The 21772-nt window shown below is 36.1% G+C and overlaps 1 protein-coding gene and 1 long non-coding RNA gene across 2 annotated transcripts in view; one reads left to right on the top strand and one right to left on the bottom strand.

The window, feature by feature from the left end:
• Positions 1-8311, bottom strand: part of LOC135757882 (uncharacterized) — a 16066-nt gene extending 7755 nt beyond the window's left edge. The window contains exons 1-2 of the long non-coding RNA XR_010536364.2: positions 8234-8311; positions 4909-4962 (exon numbers count right to left, since the gene is read on the bottom strand). This is a non-coding gene — a long non-coding RNA (uncharacterized lncRNA). The remainder of the gene's footprint in view (positions 1-4908; positions 4963-8233) is intronic.
• Positions 8015-21599, top strand: c1ql4b (complement component 1, q subcomponent-like 4b). The gene is made up of 3 exons (XM_065272634.2): positions 8015-8485; positions 9200-10698; positions 19067-21599. Exons 2-3 carry the CDS (start codon positions 10165-10167, stop codon positions 19244-19246), a joined length of 714 nt encoding a protein of 237 aa, XP_065128706.1. The 5' UTR covers positions 8015-8485; positions 9200-10164; the 3' UTR covers positions 19247-21599.
• The last annotated feature ends 173 nt before the right edge of the window (positions 21600-21772 follow it).

Here is a 21772-nt window from a genome sequence, read left to right as displayed (position 1 = left end):
GTTGTAAGCACTAATGAGACAGACAACGTTGGTTAATAATGATTTGGGCGGGAGGTGACAGAGGAAAGGTGGGAGTGGGAGGAAGAGAAAAAAAGTGAGCCAGAGGTGTGCAGTTACAGTTGTTTTGGTTATCTTTAAATCCCCCTAAATTATGTGTATTATTAGCCATAAAGACCCACATACACATTTACATAACTAACCTGTATCATACACTTCAGAAATGTTCTTAAGCTACACTGTCAGTAAATAATCTGGTTAAATAATATACTTTCAGGATGGTTCATTATATATGGTTTGCAAGTAAAAGTATAATTTTCTTTACAATGCATGAGGAAAGAAAAGTACAAGGAAAAAACTGAAAGGATGTTTTTGTTTGTTATGTGGTTTAACTAATGTTTACAGCATTACTTTAGTGTTGAGTGTTTTACCCTGATGGTGTTTTATCTGTGTGCATAATACTGTATATGTGCTGTTAAGGGATCCCAAGTCATTGGGAATTTTTAAAAAATCACGGTGCTTCACAATGCCATAAAACTGTTTTTGAATGAATGGTTCCATAAAGAACTTGGGCCCTATTTTTACAATATAAGCATATGTTCTAAAGTGCATGGCACTAAGTGTTAAAGGGTGTGTCCAAATCCACTTTTGCTAATTTAACAATAAGAAAAATGGTTTGTGCGCCTATCAGTCTAAACACAGTCTTGCACAGTCTAAAATGGTTGAGTCTAATCTTCCATCCCCTTTAAAAGCCAGTTGTGCTCGCCCCATGCCGATTACCAATTTAGATGGCGGAATTTGTAAACTGAAAAACTAAGTAGAGGAAGAAGACCACCAGTTTAAGATTGATGTAAAAAAAATTGTCACGTTCTTCCTGATCCCATTTTTCAAACTTTAGTTAGTGTGTAATGTCGCTGTTAGAGCATAAATAATACCTGAAAAATAATAAGGCTCAAAGTTCACTGCCAGGCGATATATTTTCTTTAGCAGAATTCCCCTTTCAAAGCTTACATCGAACGGCCCGTTTAGATTACAGCCCTCTACTTCCCAGTTGAATGACTTCAAAATAAGATTTTTTGACACAAAAAAACTCCGTCAGGAATACGTCAGTCGCCAGATTTGTCAACAAGAAAGACATCAGCCTGTTTTTAGGACAGTGAAAACAGCGCTACAAGTAAATTGTGTGAAAAATTCCGATTTTTTTTTACACGTGAAACATGAACACACGTTATATTGTGCACCTTTAAAGCAAAACGTTCAATTACTTACCAGGCTACAGGTCCTCAGTTATGTCCAAAAGACTTAAAAATCCTTTAATTGTTGAACTTAAAAACGTTTGCGCTCTTTAAATAACAAACACAGTATTGCGCCAAAATAATACAGTAAATGCGGCGTGCTTAAACTAGCAAAAAACACTTGCGCCGCGCATTGCACTTCATTGCGTCGTGTCTATGATAGGGCCCCTTGTTTCTATAAAGAACTTTTTTAGTGAAAAAATGTAAGCAAAAAATGGTTCCTCTATGGCATCGCTGTAAAAAAACTTTAAGCACCTTTATGTTTAGGAGTGTAAATGCTGTGTTTTTGTGTTAGAGAATATATCTTTTAGGTTTTTTGACTAATAGAATTCATTTTTATGTGTAATAATCCAAAAAAAGATGAAGTCTTTGAAGATAAATATTTTATTCTTTAAAAGGCTTGTGCATGTTGCACATGCAGTGTGTTTGCGGCTGAAGGAAGTTAAGGGCAAAGAATCAGTGTCTGTAGTCTTGGTAATTCTTGTCTGTCCTGCTGGATGTTCCCTCATTTTCTTTCCTCTCCTGCTGTCTTTCTATCCCTTGTCATGCTTTTGAGATTCCACTTTTGTCTTTGTAGTTGTTTCACTCCTACAGTAGTAACATTCTGTGCCATCATTTCTCTCAATACGCACGCACACACACATACACGTGTAGATATTCTATCTAAAATTAAATGTGTTGCAGACTTTTTACCATAAAGCTGTTTATTATCACTTAAATAACCTAACCCTACCTTTGAATAGATTGATTTCCAAGGGGAGGTTTTGGGAGGAGCATGTTTATTTAACCCATACGGACAACAAGCCAAATGTTTACCTTTATCTCATTTGGGGACTGTCTAAAAACTACACTGTATAAAGTGAAAAGTTTAATCAACTTAAAAAAATACTTCAGTTGGTAACACCTAAATAATGTATGTTTTAACTTATATGTTTAAGTGAAAAATACTTTAAAGGGATAATTCTCCCAAAAATGAAAATTCTCTCATCATTTTCTCACGTTATGTTGTTACAAACTTGAAAAAAAAAATAGTTTGTTCTGATGAACACAAAGGAAAATATTTTGAGCAACAAACCGTTCATGAGCCCCATTCACTTCCAAAGTATGCTCTTTTCCTACTATGGAATTGAATGGGGCTTATGATCCTTTTGGTATATTCCTTCATGTTCATCAGAACAAAGAAAGTTTTAACAACATGTGAGTGAGTAAATGATTACAGAATTTTAATTTTGGGTGAAATATCCCTTTAAAAGTAAAATGTACACTGTGAAATTGTTTGCTGTAAATATGCAGCTGTTGCCAGTAATTAACTGTAGACTTAAATTTAAAAGATTAACACTAGTTAATGTTTAATGTTCATTTAACTTTGAACAAACTGTTGCCAGTAAATAACATAAATTTAAATCTATAGTAAGTTACTGCAAACAGCTGGCAGTAATACTGTAATTGCTAATTGTAAGGTTTTATTTTAAAGTAAAAAAATGTAGATATTACCAATTGAAGTTGATCCAAATGTGTACTTTTTACAGTGTAGTCAAATATATATAAACAGAAGTTTACTAAAGAAATCTTCAAACTATTTCATTAGTTTTTTTCCTTGAATATACCAAACAAGAAATTATTTGAATGCCATAGTTTTCTCAAGAGTTAAATCAGTTTATTTAACCTTCGCATTTTAAAAGAATATAAAACATAGGACCTCTGGCCTTCTTAATGTACCAGACATCTTCATGCTGAGAAGGACACGGATGGAATGGACAGGTTTGGAACAAGAGAAGAGGTCAGTAAAACAGACATGATGCAGGAAATGATGGGGGAGAAGAGAGAGAGATAGTAAGGGTTAGAAAGACTGAAAGGATAAGGAGAGAGAGAGAGAGAGGGGAGAGCAGATGACAAATTGAGATGAATAGATGTAGTCCGGTGCAACGGTGGGAAGCTGTAGCTTATTAATAGAGAGAATTAGAAAAGCAGGCTGAGTCAATCTACGGCATGTCACCATGTATCAGCAAGCAATCAGAGACACACAAACACTCTCTCTCTGTCTCTCTATCGCTCACACACACACAACCATACACACACAACAAATCCAGCCTCTATTTTGCCCTTTCTTCTGCTTTCCTTCAAAAACCTATACATACACTGCATGTTGGGTAGACTCAGCTAGCTTTTGTCAGAAAGACTGTATTGCTGTCTTGCTGTTTTCTTTTCCAAAACCAAAATGATGTTATCTTAACATTCTACATACACTTATTCTGCTTTCAGAGAAATCTATAAAAATTAAGTAATTTTTTTTACATAAATTACATGATTTCAAGTTGTACACGCATTATGTTACAAAACATAAAATGCAACACACATTTGCATTCACATTGAACACATTTCAGGTACAAGCTGAGGTTTTAAATCAGAATTTGCAAAAATGTTTTTTTAATCGCCTTGAAAACCTATTAATCATTAATTAAATCGATTTGCTATCTACCCAAAGTTTTGCACCCCTGTTGTACGCGCCCTACTATTGGTGCATGTTGTCACTTAAGGTCAACATGTTCAATTAATTATAGCCAAGTTTTTTTCAGGTAATAATGGTGGAAATATTCAAAGGCTTTTTTGTCACCAAGATCTGGCAAGGTTTGTCGCCATACAAATTTTAAAAAGAAACTGATTTTAAAAAATGTTTATTATAAGTAGTGTGGCAAAAGCTCTGGTCTTTCCTATATTGACGGTTTTAGCAGTAGAAACAAACGGTTTTCGTGGAATAAACGTAACTTCAGGCAAACTCCGCAAAGAATCAATAACAAGTCCTTTAATAGTAGTTTATTTCTGATAACAAGCAAAAAAACACTGTAAAAAATTAGCTGTATTATGCAGCTGGTTGCCAGTAACTTACTGTAGAAGATAAAGACTGAAAATGGTTCATGTTCATTTAACTTTGAACAAACTGTTCCCAGTAAATAACATACATGTAAAATCTACAGTAAGTTACTGGCAGTTAGTTGCCAGTAATACCCAGTAATACTGTAATTTCTACAGAGTTTTTTACAGTGTAAAAAACAAGTAGATTACCGTAGTTTATATTTTATAGCTAAAGCGTAAAAAACTACACGGAGGTAACGTTACTGTGTAAAATGTGTACTATAATGTATACAATGCTAACTACGAACCGGCTGCCAAACCGTGGTTTGTGATCCATGATCGCGGTCTCCCTTCAACTTTAGGAAACCAAAACATTTGTTATGTTCAAGGTATTTGTTCCAGTGTTCAGTTTAGACACTAGTCAGACCATTAAACAAACAGGACGGGAAATAAAGTTCCGACCAGAGGTGTAACCGCGGCAACGCACGTGTATCCAATAAAATCGTCTATACGTACAGTAATACACAGACATGAACATAAATCCCTTCAGCCCAAGCTTTATTGAACTATTTGAAGAAAACTATAAATATTACAAAAATGAGAGGTGGAAATCACTATAATACTTGTAGTCTCTTATCTCTCTTATTTTATAAATATAAATAATCATCTGTGCTATCCCCATTATTATTAAATTGTGCATCATAAAGTTCTTAACAGAAGATTGAAAGCAGCATCTTCATTTAATCAATGTCATCGCTCCTACCTCGCTCCTTTGACACTCTGCCATCCCTCCTTCACTGCAAATCCACCTTATTATCTAGAAATAAGAGTAAAACCAGGGCAAAGTGTTTAACTTTTTATCTTACATTAGGATTACATTAACATACTGTCAGAACAAATGGTCAAAAATGGTCCCAATCTGTAACTGGGTAGGTACCCTTTCAAAAAAGACCACATTTGCACCTCAAGAGTTAATATTAGAGCCTTTGAGACACATATTGGTATTAAATGTATAGTCTGTACCTAAATAGTACATAATATAAGTACCTTTTAGTATACTGCCACAATGACAGCTTGGGGTAATTTTAAACAAAAGTGTAATACACAATAATTTGTAATTGTTGTACAGCTTTGTTAAATAGATTTGGTTTATTAACCAATAGAAATACTTAATTAAACTTAATCTCATGATGATAAAAAATCTACTTCTTTTTACCAACCATTTATTTATGGATTTATTTACAGCATCTTTTTTAAAGTTTGTTATGCTAATGTGACTTCGCATGCATCAAGCAATTGCCTGTGAGAGAAGTTGACAGGGTGCATCATGGGAGCTGCTTTATTGATCAAGAGGCAAAATGGCGGAAGGTCCTCCCTGGACCAGACTTAATAAAGTTTAAGAAGCAAGGAACATAGAAAGACATTTACAAAAATACAAGATTAAAACAAATAAGCGATGTATTGAAACCTATAAAGGGAAGCTGTACAGTTTACAGTGACAGCACTTATCAGAGGTCTCTTTAGTGTTCCAAGGCTTTAGTGTGGCCTTCTACTTTTGTACCTTCTGTATTTGAGGGAGACCATTATTAGAAGTATACGTGAGTGCCATTTGTCTGTCAAGACTCAAAGGGTTTCTTTTTTTGTGCAATAACACTTTACTCATCCATCTTGTGCACTGCCATCATTGTCTGTATTGTTGTGTATCGATGTGTGGACAAGCTTGCTGGAACTGTTTTATCTGAAATATGTATGTGAAGCCCACATTTCTGTAATCAATGAACTAGTTCACCCAAAATAGAAAATCTTGCTTTTACCCCCATGTCCAATTGCATATGGTTATCTTTCTTCCATAGCACACAAATGTGAGAGGTTTTGAAGAATGCACAAACTGCTGTTTTCCGAGGCCATGACGAATTTGGATTTAAAATCTTTTTCAACAGTATTATTGTTTTTATTTTACATAGCAATCAAAGTCATGAATGAAATTGACAATGACCAAGAGACTATGGTGGTCAGTGTTTCCACACTGTAAAAAAATATATCATATCAGGTTACTTTAACTTAACATATTAAGTTTAAGCTTTTTAATTTAAAGTGCACTTATTTTATTGCTAAAAAACAATGTTATTTTGTGCATTTGATATAATACAATGTGTTTGCGTGGTTTATGGTTAATAAACACATTATTTTCCACATAACGTACATTTTTGTAGCTCCAGATTTCACTCTCTTCCTAAAACGCACGGACTTGAAAAGCTCTGTGTCCCTGATTGGCCAGCTAATCTGTACGTTGTTATTGTCCTAAATAGCTCTGACGTCAGCCAGAAATGTGACGCTCCTTACCATGTTTAAAAGATTCGGTCACAATGCAATGCTAACAGGAGTTAACTTGCAGGCTGTGAGTCTGAAGCGGAAGGAATTATGATAATATCGGTCTTTCCTACATCTCCAATCCCAGGAAGTAAACTGTTGCCAACAATCCGTGTGTTTGTTGTAGTCCAAGAAAAGAGATATAGGTTGGAGACGATAACTTGCCTCATCGTTTACTTTGGGGTATGTACCTTTTGCATATCGTTAACATGTACTAATACACACGTATACACCAAAGGAAATGTACAATCGTGAATCGGACGATAGGTACTCTTTAAGTTTTATAAGTTATGTCAACTTATTAAGTCAAAACTAAAAATAGTATGTTGAACTGACTTGCATAACCCAGTTGCAAATTGCTTTGTGTTCCTGCTAGCTCTGTGATACTGCATTAGCAGCGCTAAAGTACAAACAAACTGACAAAAATACCTATACCTTGTAATGCACTGTAAGTTGCTTTGGATAAAAGTCTCTGCCAAATGCATAATTGTTAATGTAAATGTTTAAACAGCGTGCATTTTTTTACAGTGCAAATACGGGGAAACAGACACTTTAAGCAAAATTAATCTTTAGAGATAACAGCGTGAGAGACAAAACTGAAAAAGTGTGATGAAAAGGGAAGGAGAGGCAAGTGCTTTAGTAAAATAGAAATTAATAGCGCAGGGAGTTGGTGATAGAGATATAAATGATGATGAAAGTGGAATGATAGGGAAAGGGAGTAAGGTGAGAGCTAAAGTGTGTGGAGGAGGTTGTCAGTAGCAATGTGTCTATCACTGCTAATGAGCTCTGAAGGCTAAAGAAACAGAGACACTGGCAACAGACCTAAAAACACAGCTAAACTGTCTTTCACCCAACACACTGTCATTCCTCTGTCTCTTGGTTTTTCACACCAATTTCTCCACTCTTGACATTGTCACAGACTAATGCAAAAAGTATTTCAGCCAAATAATTAACACATACCAATGGTACTGTACATGAAGTATGTAAAACTGCTTAAACTAGCCAGTGTAACAGATTGTTATGAATGTATTTTCACTAGAGCAAGCAAGTGTATGATTCACAACATCGAATTCGCGAGGGACATGCAGCGAAAGCCAGAGGAATGAAAAAGAAGAAAAAAAAAGAATATTTTTTTCATAATCAATTTTTCTATACGATTACACATTAAAATTCCTGAGCATATGTGGGCCTAAGGGAACACAATCAATTTGCAAAATGTCAATACGATGTGTGCCTTACTTGTAATTATTAATGCTAAATTTCTCCATAATAAACCCATTATGTTGAAAATACACAAAGGTAGCTGAAGTCGTATACTTTAATATCTGCTTATCCTATGTATGCCTCACTGCTGCTTGTAATGACATCATACCAGCACAACCTTTCTTATTTTTTTATAAGTACTAATTGGGTAGACAGCAACCCTATTAGGATGCGCATCTCCAACAAGTCGCCTCCTCTGGAAATCGATTTCTTGATCTGCGGAGACCGGCGCGAGCGGGCGCGTGATTATACACAGGGCGGGAGGAGCGCGAGACACACATCCCGCAGGTGGAAGCGTCTTTTCCTCACAGAAGTCGAACAAGTGAGAAACTGTTGCTTCTTGGCAATATGATATCGTGCTTTACTTTCAAATGGACGCTTTCCTTCTCATTTTGTCGTTTAAATGAAAAATAATCGAAAGTTACAGATGCTAAGAGTAAATTTATAAGTCTCACCTTAAAGAGTTTCCTCAAGAATTGTAGGGTAGAAGTAAGCGTCTGTAAGGTGAACTGCATTGAAGAAGCGGGAAAGGCTGCAAACAGAGAAGACGGACAAAGACGAGGCTTAAACTGACAGACAGCACATAAAGCAGAGTGACCGTTAAAATAAAAAGCCGGAAGGCGCGAGAACTGGATGACATATTAAGAGCGTTTGGCGCGTGAGAGACAAGCTGGAAATCTGGTGTCATTTCCATATTCTCTGGGAAGGTAAGGTTTGTCTTTTTATTTAGATATATTTATATATTATTTACTACATTAGAAATATTTTGCAAACTTTAAACAATGTTTTATTGATTTAAAATGTTACAATTGATTTAGGAAAAGTAGTTTACATAGGCTAGTTACAAGGGTAATTTCTGAGACACTTTTTAGTTAATATGACTGACAAAATCTGTCACAATTGACTTGAATTCATCTTGCATAGTTTAAAAATGAAGGTTCTGTAAAGCATTCCCTCTCAGCAATGCCACAGGTGAATTAGTCAAAGGTTCATAAAAGAACCATTTCTTTGCCTTTTCATAATCTTAAAAAGGTTTTTTCACAACATAAATAATTTAATGCAACAAAAAAATTCTGTGCTTGTAAAAGATAGACTATACCTTTATTTTTTAAGAGCAAGTGTAGTGATATTTAAGTGGTGATATTTTACTAATGTTTAAATAAACCTGTAAACAAATTTGATTTTTATTTAGAAAATGTGTGATCATTGTGGTTTTGTAAGTAATAATGTAAAGTATGCATAAAGCCTGATGACATAATAAAATAAAAAAAAGAGTTTTGTAACATACAATTATGTAGTGAATCGTTTGCTACAAAATTATTTGCATTTAATTTTAAATTAATTTTAGCATGCAGCTATCTAATAAGTAATGAGTTGTAAGATTGTCTCATTTGCTTATTTATCTATTTTCTTTTTTTTAGTGAGAGAAGTTTGATGAAGACCAGCAGGAATTGTTACGAACCAGATTTAAAATTATATCTCACCATCCATTTATTACTGGGCAAACGGACATTTAATACCGGAGAGCTTAATCTTGGACACTTGGTGGTTTAAGAGATTTCATAGTGTCACGAAAAATACAAAATAATATATTGCGTGGAACAATAACGGATTTTCTTGATCAATTTAAACCAGGAAAACTGAGCCCAACCAAGCAGAGTTTGTCTGAGTGCTGCAGTGAATATGGACTCTTCTGGGAATTCTCCAGAATCACAACAGTTCTTGAACTTCCCATGGAAAAATAACACAGAGCCACACAGCTGTCAGTCCACAAATCTATAAGGAGAAATTACTGCCACACAACTCCCGAGACAGAAATACGCCTTCCCATCATCTGATAGAATCTCCATCCAAGGACCAAAATTTGGAGACACCAAATCCCCAATGTTGCTCATATCAGACAAGCTATATTCATTTATATGACCATTTAAACCCGCTGGATCACCAAGAATTGCAGTTTATATGGAGTGATAACTCAGTCCAGTGTGTGCTACGCAGAATTGAGGGTTATTCTGCTGGCACATTTTGATGAAGTCAATACAAATAAAAAGAGAAAATAGGAGACATTAAAACTTCACTGAGAATAAACACAATCATTCTTCAATCCCCAATAAACAGTAATAATTGTTGCAATTTGGATATTTAATTATTTTTGTTGAAAGAGGATATTTCACATCGAACAAACATCTCTGTGGCTTATACTACAGACACAAACCACATTTTGTTGTATTCTCCAAGCAAGCTTTCTATCTCATCTTAGTCCTCTATCCCAGAATTCATTCTGGCCGGGCCTGTTTCTTCAAAAGGAGAGGAGGACTTCCTCTCTATTGCTACCTCACGGCTCAGCCGCAGGAAGCGCGTTATTGGGGCTGCAGTGGGTGTGGCCATGGTGTTAGTGCTACTGGTTGCAATTCCTCTTTTGGTCCACAGCACCAAGTTGGGTGGGTCAGGGGGCGGAGGCACGCATTATGAAATGCTTGGAAGTTGTAAGATGGTCTGTGACTCCCTGACACCCACCAATGAATTAACACCTGTTTCCCCTCCCCCTCATGACATACCTGGACGCAGAGGGGGAGGCAAGTCAGGCTTTCGTGGCAGCCAAGGGCCACCAGGCCCACGTGGGCCCCCTGGAGAACCAGGAAAACCAGGTCCTCCTGGACCTCCAGGTCCAGGCCCGGGAGGATACATCCCATCATTCTACAGCCCCAAAATAGCCTTCTATGCTGGTCTGCGCAAGCAACATGAAGGAAATGAGATACTAAAGTTTGACGATGTGGTCACAAATGTAGGGAACTACTATGAGCAGACCACAGGAAAGTTTACCTGCCCTCTTCCTGGGATCTACTTCTTCACCTATCATGTGCTTATGAAAGGAGGGGATGGAACTAGTATGTGGGCAGACTTGAAGAAAAACGGACAGGTAAGATATCTGTGCATGTGAGTTAGAGTTTGCTAACTAAGTTTTTGGATGTTACATAGAGTAGCTTGGAAGTGAATGAATTATATTAAATATGATTGACATGACTGAAATATTAAACAAAGATTAGATTTACTGAGGTAGGATTAAGGAATGCGTTTAAAATTCAAATAGGTTCCTGTAAGACGGCTCCTAAATTATTCAGTAGTCATTTTCTCAGCCTATCACTTGAGGCCTTGCCATAAAAAAAAGAAATGTGTGGGGAACAAAATATGTAAAACCATTTAAATGTAGAAAACTTGGTTTATGCAGTTTTGTCAGAATCTATAAAAATATGTTTAAATGTGATTTAAGTGTGTCTTGTTTTAAACATATTTATGTTTGTTCAACAAAAAACACTTTATATTAATTTTCATGTCGGAAGTGTGATAGGCTAAATCCAATTAAAGCACATACAAATAGGCATAGACACACAACACATTTTTTGTATGTTTCTCAAGTGGAACGAAATGCAACAGCTGGAAGCAGTTCTCACAGGACCTGTGAATGAAGAATAAATGAAAAAGTAACGAGAGAAAAAACCTCTCCATCTGGTGAAACATGACATGGATCTGGGATTCAGGCGCTCTCAACTCAAGCGCTCAGTTTTGAGTTTTAGTAGTGGAACAGAAATCGGGGATTATCTAAAGAGATATGAAAAAATTTCCCTTATAGTATGTTTTTGCATACAGTATATCCGTCTCTCGCGCACACACACGGTTCCCCGGAGCTTACAGCTCTTTGACAGATTTATCTGACAGGAAATAATGAAACCCCTTTAATCAGTCTGTAGTATTGTACTGACAGCTTCCCTTCATTACTCTACCATTAAAATAACAGAACACCTGCCAATGATGCCCATGTCTTTTCTTTATATGATGGATTTGCAGATTTGTGATCTAAAGAGTTTCCCTGGACGAGAATAAGTGAAGCTGTAAATTTTGATGGCAAATATGACCCAGTGTGAAAACACAGCTAAAGTCATTTTCTGGGATTTATTAGTAAGACCATGTCAGACATCGAAATCAATGAATTAAATCAAACTTTGATGCTCCCAATCTCATAATGAGACTTTAGATGTTTCTCAATATCAAGGATACTTCCTTGGCAGGACTCGTCTTTCCAAATCACTTCCTTCAGAAGCTAGGCGAGGCTCCTCTTTAGCATTCGGAGAACACGTAAAGGGAACAGGCTAGCAAGTGCAAGTCATTGCATCATTACGTCAGAGAAAGGGTGTGCTTTTGGGGCTGCGCACATAGGATTGTGGGTGATTTGAAAGCGCGAAGAGGGCGAATGATACACAAAATAATACAGGATATTACTAAATATTTCTGTTCATTTGATTTTTCACTGCTTGAATCATTGGTGTAAATGTTAACAATGCAGTGGCGGCCAGTAACAACTTTTTTCAAGGGCGCTCGTTGCGAAGTTCGTCACAACATGTATGTAGCCCATCATGTGTGTGGCTCCTTATATCAAAATATCTGTTCTGCACGTCAAGTGATCAATCACGTGTTTTGTCAAAATAAGTGCCTGCTGCAGATGTGTCTAAAGGGTTTATGATAAAAGAGACACTCGCATTTGGCAGATACTCGCATAATCTCATGCGAAATCGGAGTTTAGTGTCAAGTTAAGCCCGATTTATAGTCATGCGTAAGTTCTACGGCGTAGGCTATCCATAGCCTGTGCGTAGCCTGTCATGTGCCTCGCAAAATTTTTTACAGTGCGTCAGATCTACGCGGACCGCAAGCGCTGTGATTGGTCCAACAGAACCCCTCCAGTCAGGTAAAAAAAATGCGTCATAGGTATTTCCGTTTGCGACGGTGAAAACAAAGATGAATCATCATTGCTCATCTTCTTAAATCATACACAAGTTGCTGTTTCTTCTTCGTTTGTGGGTTAACTTGTTAAGCTTCTTCTTCTTTGACGGTCGTGCTGCTACTGTGGTTACACGCGTGGATACACGTGTGTTTGCACGTCGATGCGGACGACGACGCAAAAGTATAAATGAAACCCGACACGGAATCTACGCCGACGCGGCTATGCCTAGAATCTACGCACAACAATAACAAGCCCTTTAGTGTCTTTTGAGTATTATTTTGTGAACGTCAGCGTCTCTTTTATCATAAACGGTTTTGACGCGTGTGCAGCAGGCCCTTATTTTGACAAAACATGTGATGCAAATGGTTCACATGACGCATTAAACACATATTTTGAAAACGTAAGCAACACACATGACACTACAAACACTTATTTTGAATTTGAGCCCCTCGGATGAGCACTCACGAGCCGCTACTGTACAGTAACACTAGATAAAAAACAAATATCAATGGATTAATGTTTTAAACTGTTGCATCCACTGTGCAATAAAAATGTGTTGGATTTGGATAAATTGGCAGTAATATCAAGGACAAGATGTGTCTCATTGGTCACACCAATTAATAAATTGTATGAATTCTGATAAACTGATAAAACATTAGTCAGTCTGTCCAATGAGAAGCTAAATCTCTACCCCTACTCATACACAAAAATGTTTTAGTGCCGATTATACAATAGCTTAAGTGCTGTGGATCAGAACCAGACTGCTCGGATATTCAACACAGCCTCCATTAAGTGGAGGACGAGATACGGAAAGTAAAAAGATGAGGAGCGTAGGAGCGCAGTGTATGGCATGCTGTATTGCATATATTGTCATTCCAGTGATCTTCTCGCTTGCTAAATCATTCATGTTTTTAAGATGAGATTCCCTCTTTTCCACCTGTGGCACACAAACACACACCGAGCCACTCTCTGCCAAATGTCTATCTCAACCCTCATTAATTATCTCCCCCCTTAGCTAAATTATTTAACCCATCTCAAGGTCCTCTCAAAGCATTTTCACAAACATAAGCAGATCATCCTCTTTCAAAGGATTTTTTGGTCTTTATAGTTTAGTTTTTTCTAGATATAGGCTAAAACCATATGTAAATCCTGCTATCTTGGTTAATTTAAAAAAATACTTATTTTATTATTTCATCATTTCAGTTTTTTTGTTATTATTTTAAACAAAAGTGAGAATAAGAGCTACAGGGAAAGAACTGAACATAAGTGGGTGCAATACTAGACAGTAACATGGTGTAGGATGATAGAGAGATGAACAGAGGAGAGGAAGATGGATGGCTAATCAGAGGAAAGCCGACAGAGAGGTCGAGGGAAAGTGTTACTGCGAGGCCAGAGACACAGACAGCATCAGATCAGCGAAAGTAAGATAGATGAGCAAAAAAAGTGAGAAGGTGTGAGCAAAAGTGTGTGTGAGACTGAGAAAGAGCTACTGACTGTATCGCAGGTCAAATAATGTTCAGCTGATAGTATGTACGCATTTATTATTTACAGTACATTAATGCATTTGGTTGACATTTCAAGTAACTCATGGTTTAAATTTGAACAATTCAGTATTTCCCGGGAATTGAACAAATGACTTAGTGAACCATACCAGTTGAGCTGTAGGAACATGTATACAGTATTATGAATAATAGACTTGAGCTATAAATCTGCAAACTGTGCTCTATCACTGTAAAAAAAAGTTACCTGGTTGCCTTAAAATTTCGACACGACAAAAAACTAATATTTTTAAGTTTAATTAACTTACATACATTTTAAGTTTTATTTGTTACTGGGGCGATACCCTTTCAAAAAAGAGTGCATATTAGTACCCCATGTAAGGACTTTTTAATGCGTACTGCTACAGTGGCTACAGTGTAATACTGAGAAATATTTATTTTTACAAGGTTCTGAATATTTTTTGTAAAATGTCACTTATTAATACAGCTGGCATGAAGCTTATATGGCTTTTAATGGCAGGAATCTTGCATGCGGATGAACAAGAAATGAAAACAGCATCATAAGGGCTCCAGGAGGAACCTCAACACTACGCAAATTGATGTCACTCAAGCAAAATACCCGGCCAATTTGTTTCTCATTAAAAACTGAATTAATGAATTCAATCACTGATTCTTGGCTATGTTAACACATCTGTTGTCATCCTGCTGTACGACTACCATTTTACTCTCTGTCCATTTTTAACTCACCAGCCCCCTCTCTCTGCGCTCCATCATCTTGTTAGAGCAACACAACATTAATTATAATGTGATATAGACAACTTGTTAGAACATCCTGTCAATTATACCACACTAATGAGTTTACATCCTCCAATTAATTCATTAATATAGTTAATCTTGTCATCCCACACTACCTTGATAGGCTGTTTGCATGTGTTTGCATGTGTCTCTGCCTTTGGTTTTTTAGTTTAACTATGATTTCCTGTACTTTTAATGCCCTTTGAATATCGATACAAACTCTGAGATTACCGTCAATGTGTTTTTATGAACAGGCCCATTCTGAGGAGTACAATCAAAACACACATATATGAACCTGTTGCACAAAAGGCACTTAGATTCTCAAGTACAGGTTTTAAATAAGGACACATAATGAAAAACACACCAGAGTCCTTTAGCCTTGAAGAAGCACTGGAAAAATAAGGAAGAAAGAGGTGGAGTTGCTGCATGGAAATCTTTGTGAATTATGGCTGGACTGTTGTACTTATTTCCTTATGCTTATATTATTTTTTCCGGCATATTGTATAATTATAAATTGTTTTTGTTGACAGGACTAACATTTTATTTTTTACAGAAAATAAGTTTTGTGTTTTTGAAAGTTACATATTAATACAACATATTAACAGTGAGACCAGGCTGCTAATTCATATGAATTCGTACACTGTAAAAAAAAATCAGTAGAAATTGCAGCTGGGTTGCCGGTAATTTATCGTAGATTTAAATGTATGTTATTTACTGTCAACATTTTGTTCAAAGTTGAATGAACATTTAACATTTACAAGTCTTTGTCTTTACAGAGTAAAACTAAAAAAACAGCATTAAGCAAAACGTTCTGGGAAACGAAATCTGAAGCAAAAAACAGAAAAAGGTTGATGATGATTTCTGGTTCCCAGAATGCTTTGCATGAGGCTGTTATTGTATAGTTTTAGTCTGAAAAGATAAAGACTTGTTAATATTTAAAATGTATTTAACTTTGAACAAACTCTTGCCAGTAAATAACATAAATTTAAATCTACGGTAAATTACCGGCAACCCAGCTGCAATAACATTGTAATTTCTACGGATTTTTTTACAGTGTACGAAGTGACTCGTTTTACGATTATCATAAAAACAAAAACCCCTCCAGTGGCGAAGCAAATCATACAAAACTGTACGGATATAGGCGTACAAATTAATACAAATTAGCCACCTCGTAAAATACATACAATTTGCCATTAGTTAGGATTGCTGGTTTCCTTCCACAGTCCAAAGACTTGCAGGTTAGGTGAAGTGGAGATACCAAATTGTCCTTTCTCAATGTATGTATAGATTAACTTATGTGTAGATTAACCAGTTCTTGACATGAATATAGCCATAAATGCTACAATAGTGTTACGAAATAAACTTAAATTAAATTTTTACAGCTTCACTTGACATTTTGCAACAAAGTTCGGGCAAAATAATCAAAATAAACCCCTCTCAATATTGACTGCACCCCTGTCAACAATAATTCCATGTTTATCTCTTCATATATATGTTCAGTAGGTAGATATACATATACGTTCTTATTTACTTTGACTGACTGACGGACAGATAGATAGATGTTCTTGTGATTTATTCTGCTTTGACAAATTGCTGAACAAAGTCACAGCTTAAAATAAATAAATGCAGTCTTTCGGGGAAAACAAATAATACAAACATTTGTAGTCCATGCCATGTGTAATTTATTTTATTGGCTTTCATAAAAGTCTAATAAAATAAAGAACAGTGGCACTTCACACTATAGTGGCAGTATTTGTCTATGCGTATGTATTACATTTACCTTCAGACATTTTTTTAGCTTGTGTTATTCAGCTCTTGAATTTGTTTAAATATAATGCTTCCAATGTGATCATGTTTCTCTGCCAGAAACGATCTGTATGGTTTTGTGTAAAAATATCTGCCATTTAATCTGATCTAATATGGCCGTTCAAATCACCAGGGAAAAGCACAGCGCACATTCAATAAAATACAACATCCATGTCCTCGTTTAGACATTTGTGACCATGTAGCCTATCTCTCTCTATTTCCCACATACCCAGTTAATACTCGCTGACTCCATTTAACCGCTGGTCGGTTCGAGGCTCCGTTTATTGTGATACAGTGAAGTTATTGAGGAGTGGGCCCCATTAGGAGCAACAGCCGAGCTGCTGTGCTGGGCAATTACTGAGCAAGCGAGGACCCGACACAGCCCTAGACCTCCCGCGGGAGCTGCCACCTCACGCCGTTAATCAATCCGATTTAGACTGGACAGGGACACGCGCCAACACGAGACGCGTGGTGGAGACGCGCGTGACCTGCATTTTATTGCAATTCCAGGAGAAAAAGATGGATAGATGGTGCAAGGGAAGAACAGATACGGGTGAAGAGGTGGTGGCAAAAGAAAGATGAGGGGAAGGCAGGGATAATTAATGAGGGGAGATGTGAGAAGAATTAGGAAGCACACAACAAAATGTCGATCAAGTGGAGAGGAGATGTAAATACGTGGTTACTTATTTGGAAAATGATTTTTTACATCGATAACCTATACGGTAGCAGATATTAATTACATATGTGATAATCCCACTGTGCAAAGTGACGTTGAAACAACATCTTTTGCATGTCTTTTTTGCACGTCCAATTTTGGTTTCCTAAAGGTGCATTCTGTGACGCCAGACTACGCCTTTTTTCAACGTCTACCGAACATCCAGTATTGATGTTCACTGAACCTATGTAAAAGGGTTAATTGTATTCCAAATGTGGTTGTTGTGGATGTCTTTCCTACATCAAATTTAAACTCCCACTTTTGCACATCGTTTTTCCATGTCCAATTTTGGTCCTCTGAAGGTAAGCACCGTGACGCCATTGTGGCATCATTGTGGATGTCTTTTCTACATGAAACTGAAATCAATTTTTTTATACCGCATCTAGGCTCTGTGCACAAATGTCCATTTTTGGCACATGTCTTAGACGTCAAAAATAAAGTTACCTAGTCAGTCGTTCCTCGTTAGAAGTTCAAATAGCGGACCTAGTTTGCACGTCATGTAGACGTCCAGAATTGGTCTTGGACCGATGGACACACGTCCATCAGACGTCTAATGTTTAGTGGGTAGTGGAAGCATTAATGAATATTTTATATTGGACTGAAAACATTTTTATACTAGTGACTGGTTTAATAGCGTTAGTTATCTTTTCTTAACGGTCCCTCCAGAAAAACGTGATTATGCGATCGCATGATTCAATGCATCAGCCAAAATCTGCATATTTATGAGGCTGTCGCATTTTTTTAAAATATGCCGCAGTTTTGGCACGTAAATTGCAGATTTCCGTGTGCAAAATATGCGGGGCTTGCATTATTTCATAATCCTCGCATTTTCATAGCAAAAAGTAACATATATTAGCAAAAAGCTGAAAAATGTTGCATTTACGTCACACAAGCACAGTATGTACCCTGTTGCCATGAGAACGTTATGAAGTGACGTAATTATGCGACGTGAACATCAACGAAAAGCTTTTTTTCTCAATTTTTCCAAGTTACCGCAATTTCATCACATAAAATTGCATAAATGTCCATCACATATCCATTGCATGTTCCATCGCATTTTTTAAGAAAATGTGCCGCAAGATCAAGGATTTTTGCCTGCAACAATCACAAAAAACTCTGCATTTTTCTGGAAGGACTGTCTTTATTAATTTAAAAATTAATGCATTATCAGTACAAGACAACTTAGGTTTTGAAGTTTCACAAAGTATTGAGTGTTTAACATGAATCCTCTAAAAAATATATATGCAGGTAAAGAAATGTATACGTTTACTTGGATATAAAAAGTCTGTCTCCATTAGGATAGCCAAGTAGCAATGTGTGTATGTTTATATGTATGCATGTGTACAGGTATGCAAGTGGTGTACAACTATAGTGGCCTCTTCAATAAATTATAAGCAACACATAAGCACAGATCAATAATCCTGATTCTCTTGGACCTTGGTTTGTCTCTTATCTTTCCGTCTATACTATGCCATGGGGTATTAAGAAAGGAAATCAGGCACAAAGCTAGAGACTGTTTGTGTTTGTGCCTGCGAAATTTGGGGATGTAAAGGTATCTAAAATGAGCATATTCAGTATTTTATAAGGAGTTATGATTTTAGACATAAATAGGGATATACTGAATTGAATACAAATTGATTTGCTCTTACAATAAAACATAACTATTTTCCTTTTCATCTCTTTGTCCCTTTAATAGGTGAGGGCTAGTGCGATCGCCCAGGACGCGGATCAGAATTATGACTACGCCTCTAATAGTGTGATCCTGCATTTAGATGTGGGAGATGAAGTGTGTGTGCAGCTGGATGGTGGAAAAGTGCACGGAGGAAACACCAACAAATACAGCACGTTCAGCGGCTTTCTTATCTACCCCGACTAATACATACATGCTAAAAAAGTCACAACACTTTTCACATCACATTTGCAGATAATGTTGTTCACCTGCTGTGAAGTTATACAGCAGTGATCAAGGTTAAATACAAAAACATTAACATTTACTATGACTATACTGTATAGGAAACAGTTAAGGTTATACAATAACAAAGGGGAAAACTGTAGAAGTGATAAACTTTCACTTTCAATGTTACAGTTTCCCCCCCTTTGCTATTTTATTGTTAACCCTTATGTGTTATTCGGGATGTTACGGGATATCATCCACTAGGGTTTTTTTTAGTCTTAATTTGGCCACAACTCTCTCTGTGTTTAGCAAATGGAATGGGTTTTGGTGAAAAATCTTATCTTGACACATATTTTGAGGAAATGCTTTTCAAAAACTCAAAAATGCACCGTGGGCATATTTACTACCCTTTTGTGTTGTTCGTGGATGAAAACATCCACTTAATTAAATGGCTGTAAAAATATATTAGTTTCAGTATCAGAGTAGATTTTTTACAGAAAATCTTTTTTCATGCATACGCACACACACACACATACACACACAATAATATGCGTTTATTATGGAGTTATGCTATATAATTAAGCTCCATTTCTGCACAAGCCTACAAAAGGGTTAATGGTGCCACATGGTGATCAACAGTAAAAATGCAAAAGGAAAAACCACCAAAAATCAAGAATGCATGATAAAAAAGTATGGCTCTGCAATCAAAAATTAATGTTTTAATGGAAGTCAATGAGGCAAAAACAAAATAAAATCTGATGTTGCACAAAAACAAAAAAATGTATCAAAGCCAATGTTTTTACAAATTTTTGACATGCCCAAGACTGTGAAAAAGTAAAAAATCCAGTCCAAAATTACTTTTTATATTAAAAATCTGTCATTTTGTGTGTTTTTCCCAAATCAATGATATCACCTATGAACTTGGTTAAAATCATGGAGTTTTTGGAGATTTATGCAAAAAAAGAAAAAATATATGAATCTGATACATTTTTACAGCCGTTTGATTTAAGTGGATGTTTTTATCCACGAACAACATGAAAAGGTAGTAAATTTGAGCAATCCACAATGGTTAATATATAACCTTAACTTTTACTACAGTATTAAAGTCAACATGGAATGGGATTGTATGTCGATATCTATAGTAGAAATATTGTGAAAATTAATATGATTGGGTGGGAAAATATGGGTGAATTTATCTGGTTATTTTGGTAACAAGTTATATTTCAAAGAAAACTTTTTTGAAGTAATGTCAACTAATGAATCGTCCTCTTAAAACCAGAAATCTGTATTGTGGAAATAAAGTAAATTTTCTTTCATGTTGATGTCAATGACATTGTAGGCCATAAATGACATCAATTAATCTTCTCCATGTAATCAAAGTTTATTTGCTACTTTATGACCTCACAGGGGCAGTTTTTCGGAAAGGGTTTAGGTTAATCCAGGACTAGGCCTTAGTTATATTAGGACATTTAAGTAGTTTTACAAGCATATCTTACAATACTGGTGTGCATTTTGAGACAAAACAATAACACTTATATATGTTAAGATATATCAGTGCGATGCAGCTCAAACATGCATTTTAGTCTGGGACTAGAATAAGCCCTGTCTGGCAAACCGCCCGGTAGTAATTAAAGGCCCATCACTGCTGCACAGAAAGTTTATGATGCTGATATTGTTACTGAAATTCCCACAATGTCAGGCATCCTTAAATGCATACTGTTATATTTACAAAGTCCATGTGAATACCTCATCCAGAATTGATGTTATCTCCTAATAAACTAAAAAAAAAGGCTATACTGATAAGATATATATCTTGTCATGCTTAACTAGATGAACATTCTCTCTCTGAAGTATGTATGTATGTTTGTGTGTAATTTGTATAATAGGGACTTGATGAACAAATGTTGTATGCAATTTCATGGCATGGAAACTGTGTTTTTAACTTCTGTGTCTAACACTATGTTAATACTGAATGAACTTTGAAATAATTTGTTGTAGATGTTTTAAAGTGACTTGATTGTAATCTGAAAACATCAAGTCTCTGTGCGTTTGTGTGTGTGTGTCTGCGTGTGTGCATGTAATTGCAATGTAATTTATGTGTTATATCACAATATAGGAGATTTGCTTCTAAATATTTAACCTGCAGTAACTTGATTGCTGTTGTAAATCTTTGCAGTGTAATTAATCATTATTATAGATTTTATTCTGGCATGTTAAAGAGTACATGCTGTAATTAAAAAAAATAAATAAACACTTCAATGTCTATGTGAGAAAAACCTACATATAAAATTGGCAACTAATTGCCTTTCATTTTTAATTAAAGCAGGACAGTTGATTATCTTGAGCTTTATTTCTCTTTAGTGCGTGTGGCTGCATGGCCTGAAGGCATGAAAACCACTTACAACCAAGCACACCACTTGCTTACAAACATAATCAATACATGCCTCTCACAATTTAAAATAAAGGGTACACAACCTCAATGCAAAGACTTCAACGTGTATAAGGTAC

This window comes from Paramisgurnus dabryanus, chromosome 7 (assembly GCF_030506205.2).
Source record: "Paramisgurnus dabryanus chromosome 7, PD_genome_1.1, whole genome shotgun sequence".
Classification (NCBI taxonomy): domain Eukaryota; kingdom Metazoa; phylum Chordata; class Actinopteri; order Cypriniformes; family Cobitidae; genus Paramisgurnus; species Paramisgurnus dabryanus.
The sequence above is the reverse complement of the archived record's forward strand: the minus strand, read 5'-3'. Positions and strand labels throughout refer to the sequence as shown.

What these genes read in the sequence shown, in the direction of transcription:
- c1ql4b (XM_065272634.2), top strand. Translation starts at nt 10,165, where the DNA reads ATGGTGTTAGTGCTACTGGTTGCAATTCCTCTTTTGGTCCACAGCACC. An exon ending in ACTTGAAGAAAAACGGACAG is followed by an intron (nt 10,699 to 19,066) that starts GTAAGATATCTG and finishes TCCCTTTAATAG; the next exon opens with GTGAGGGCTAGTGCGATCGC.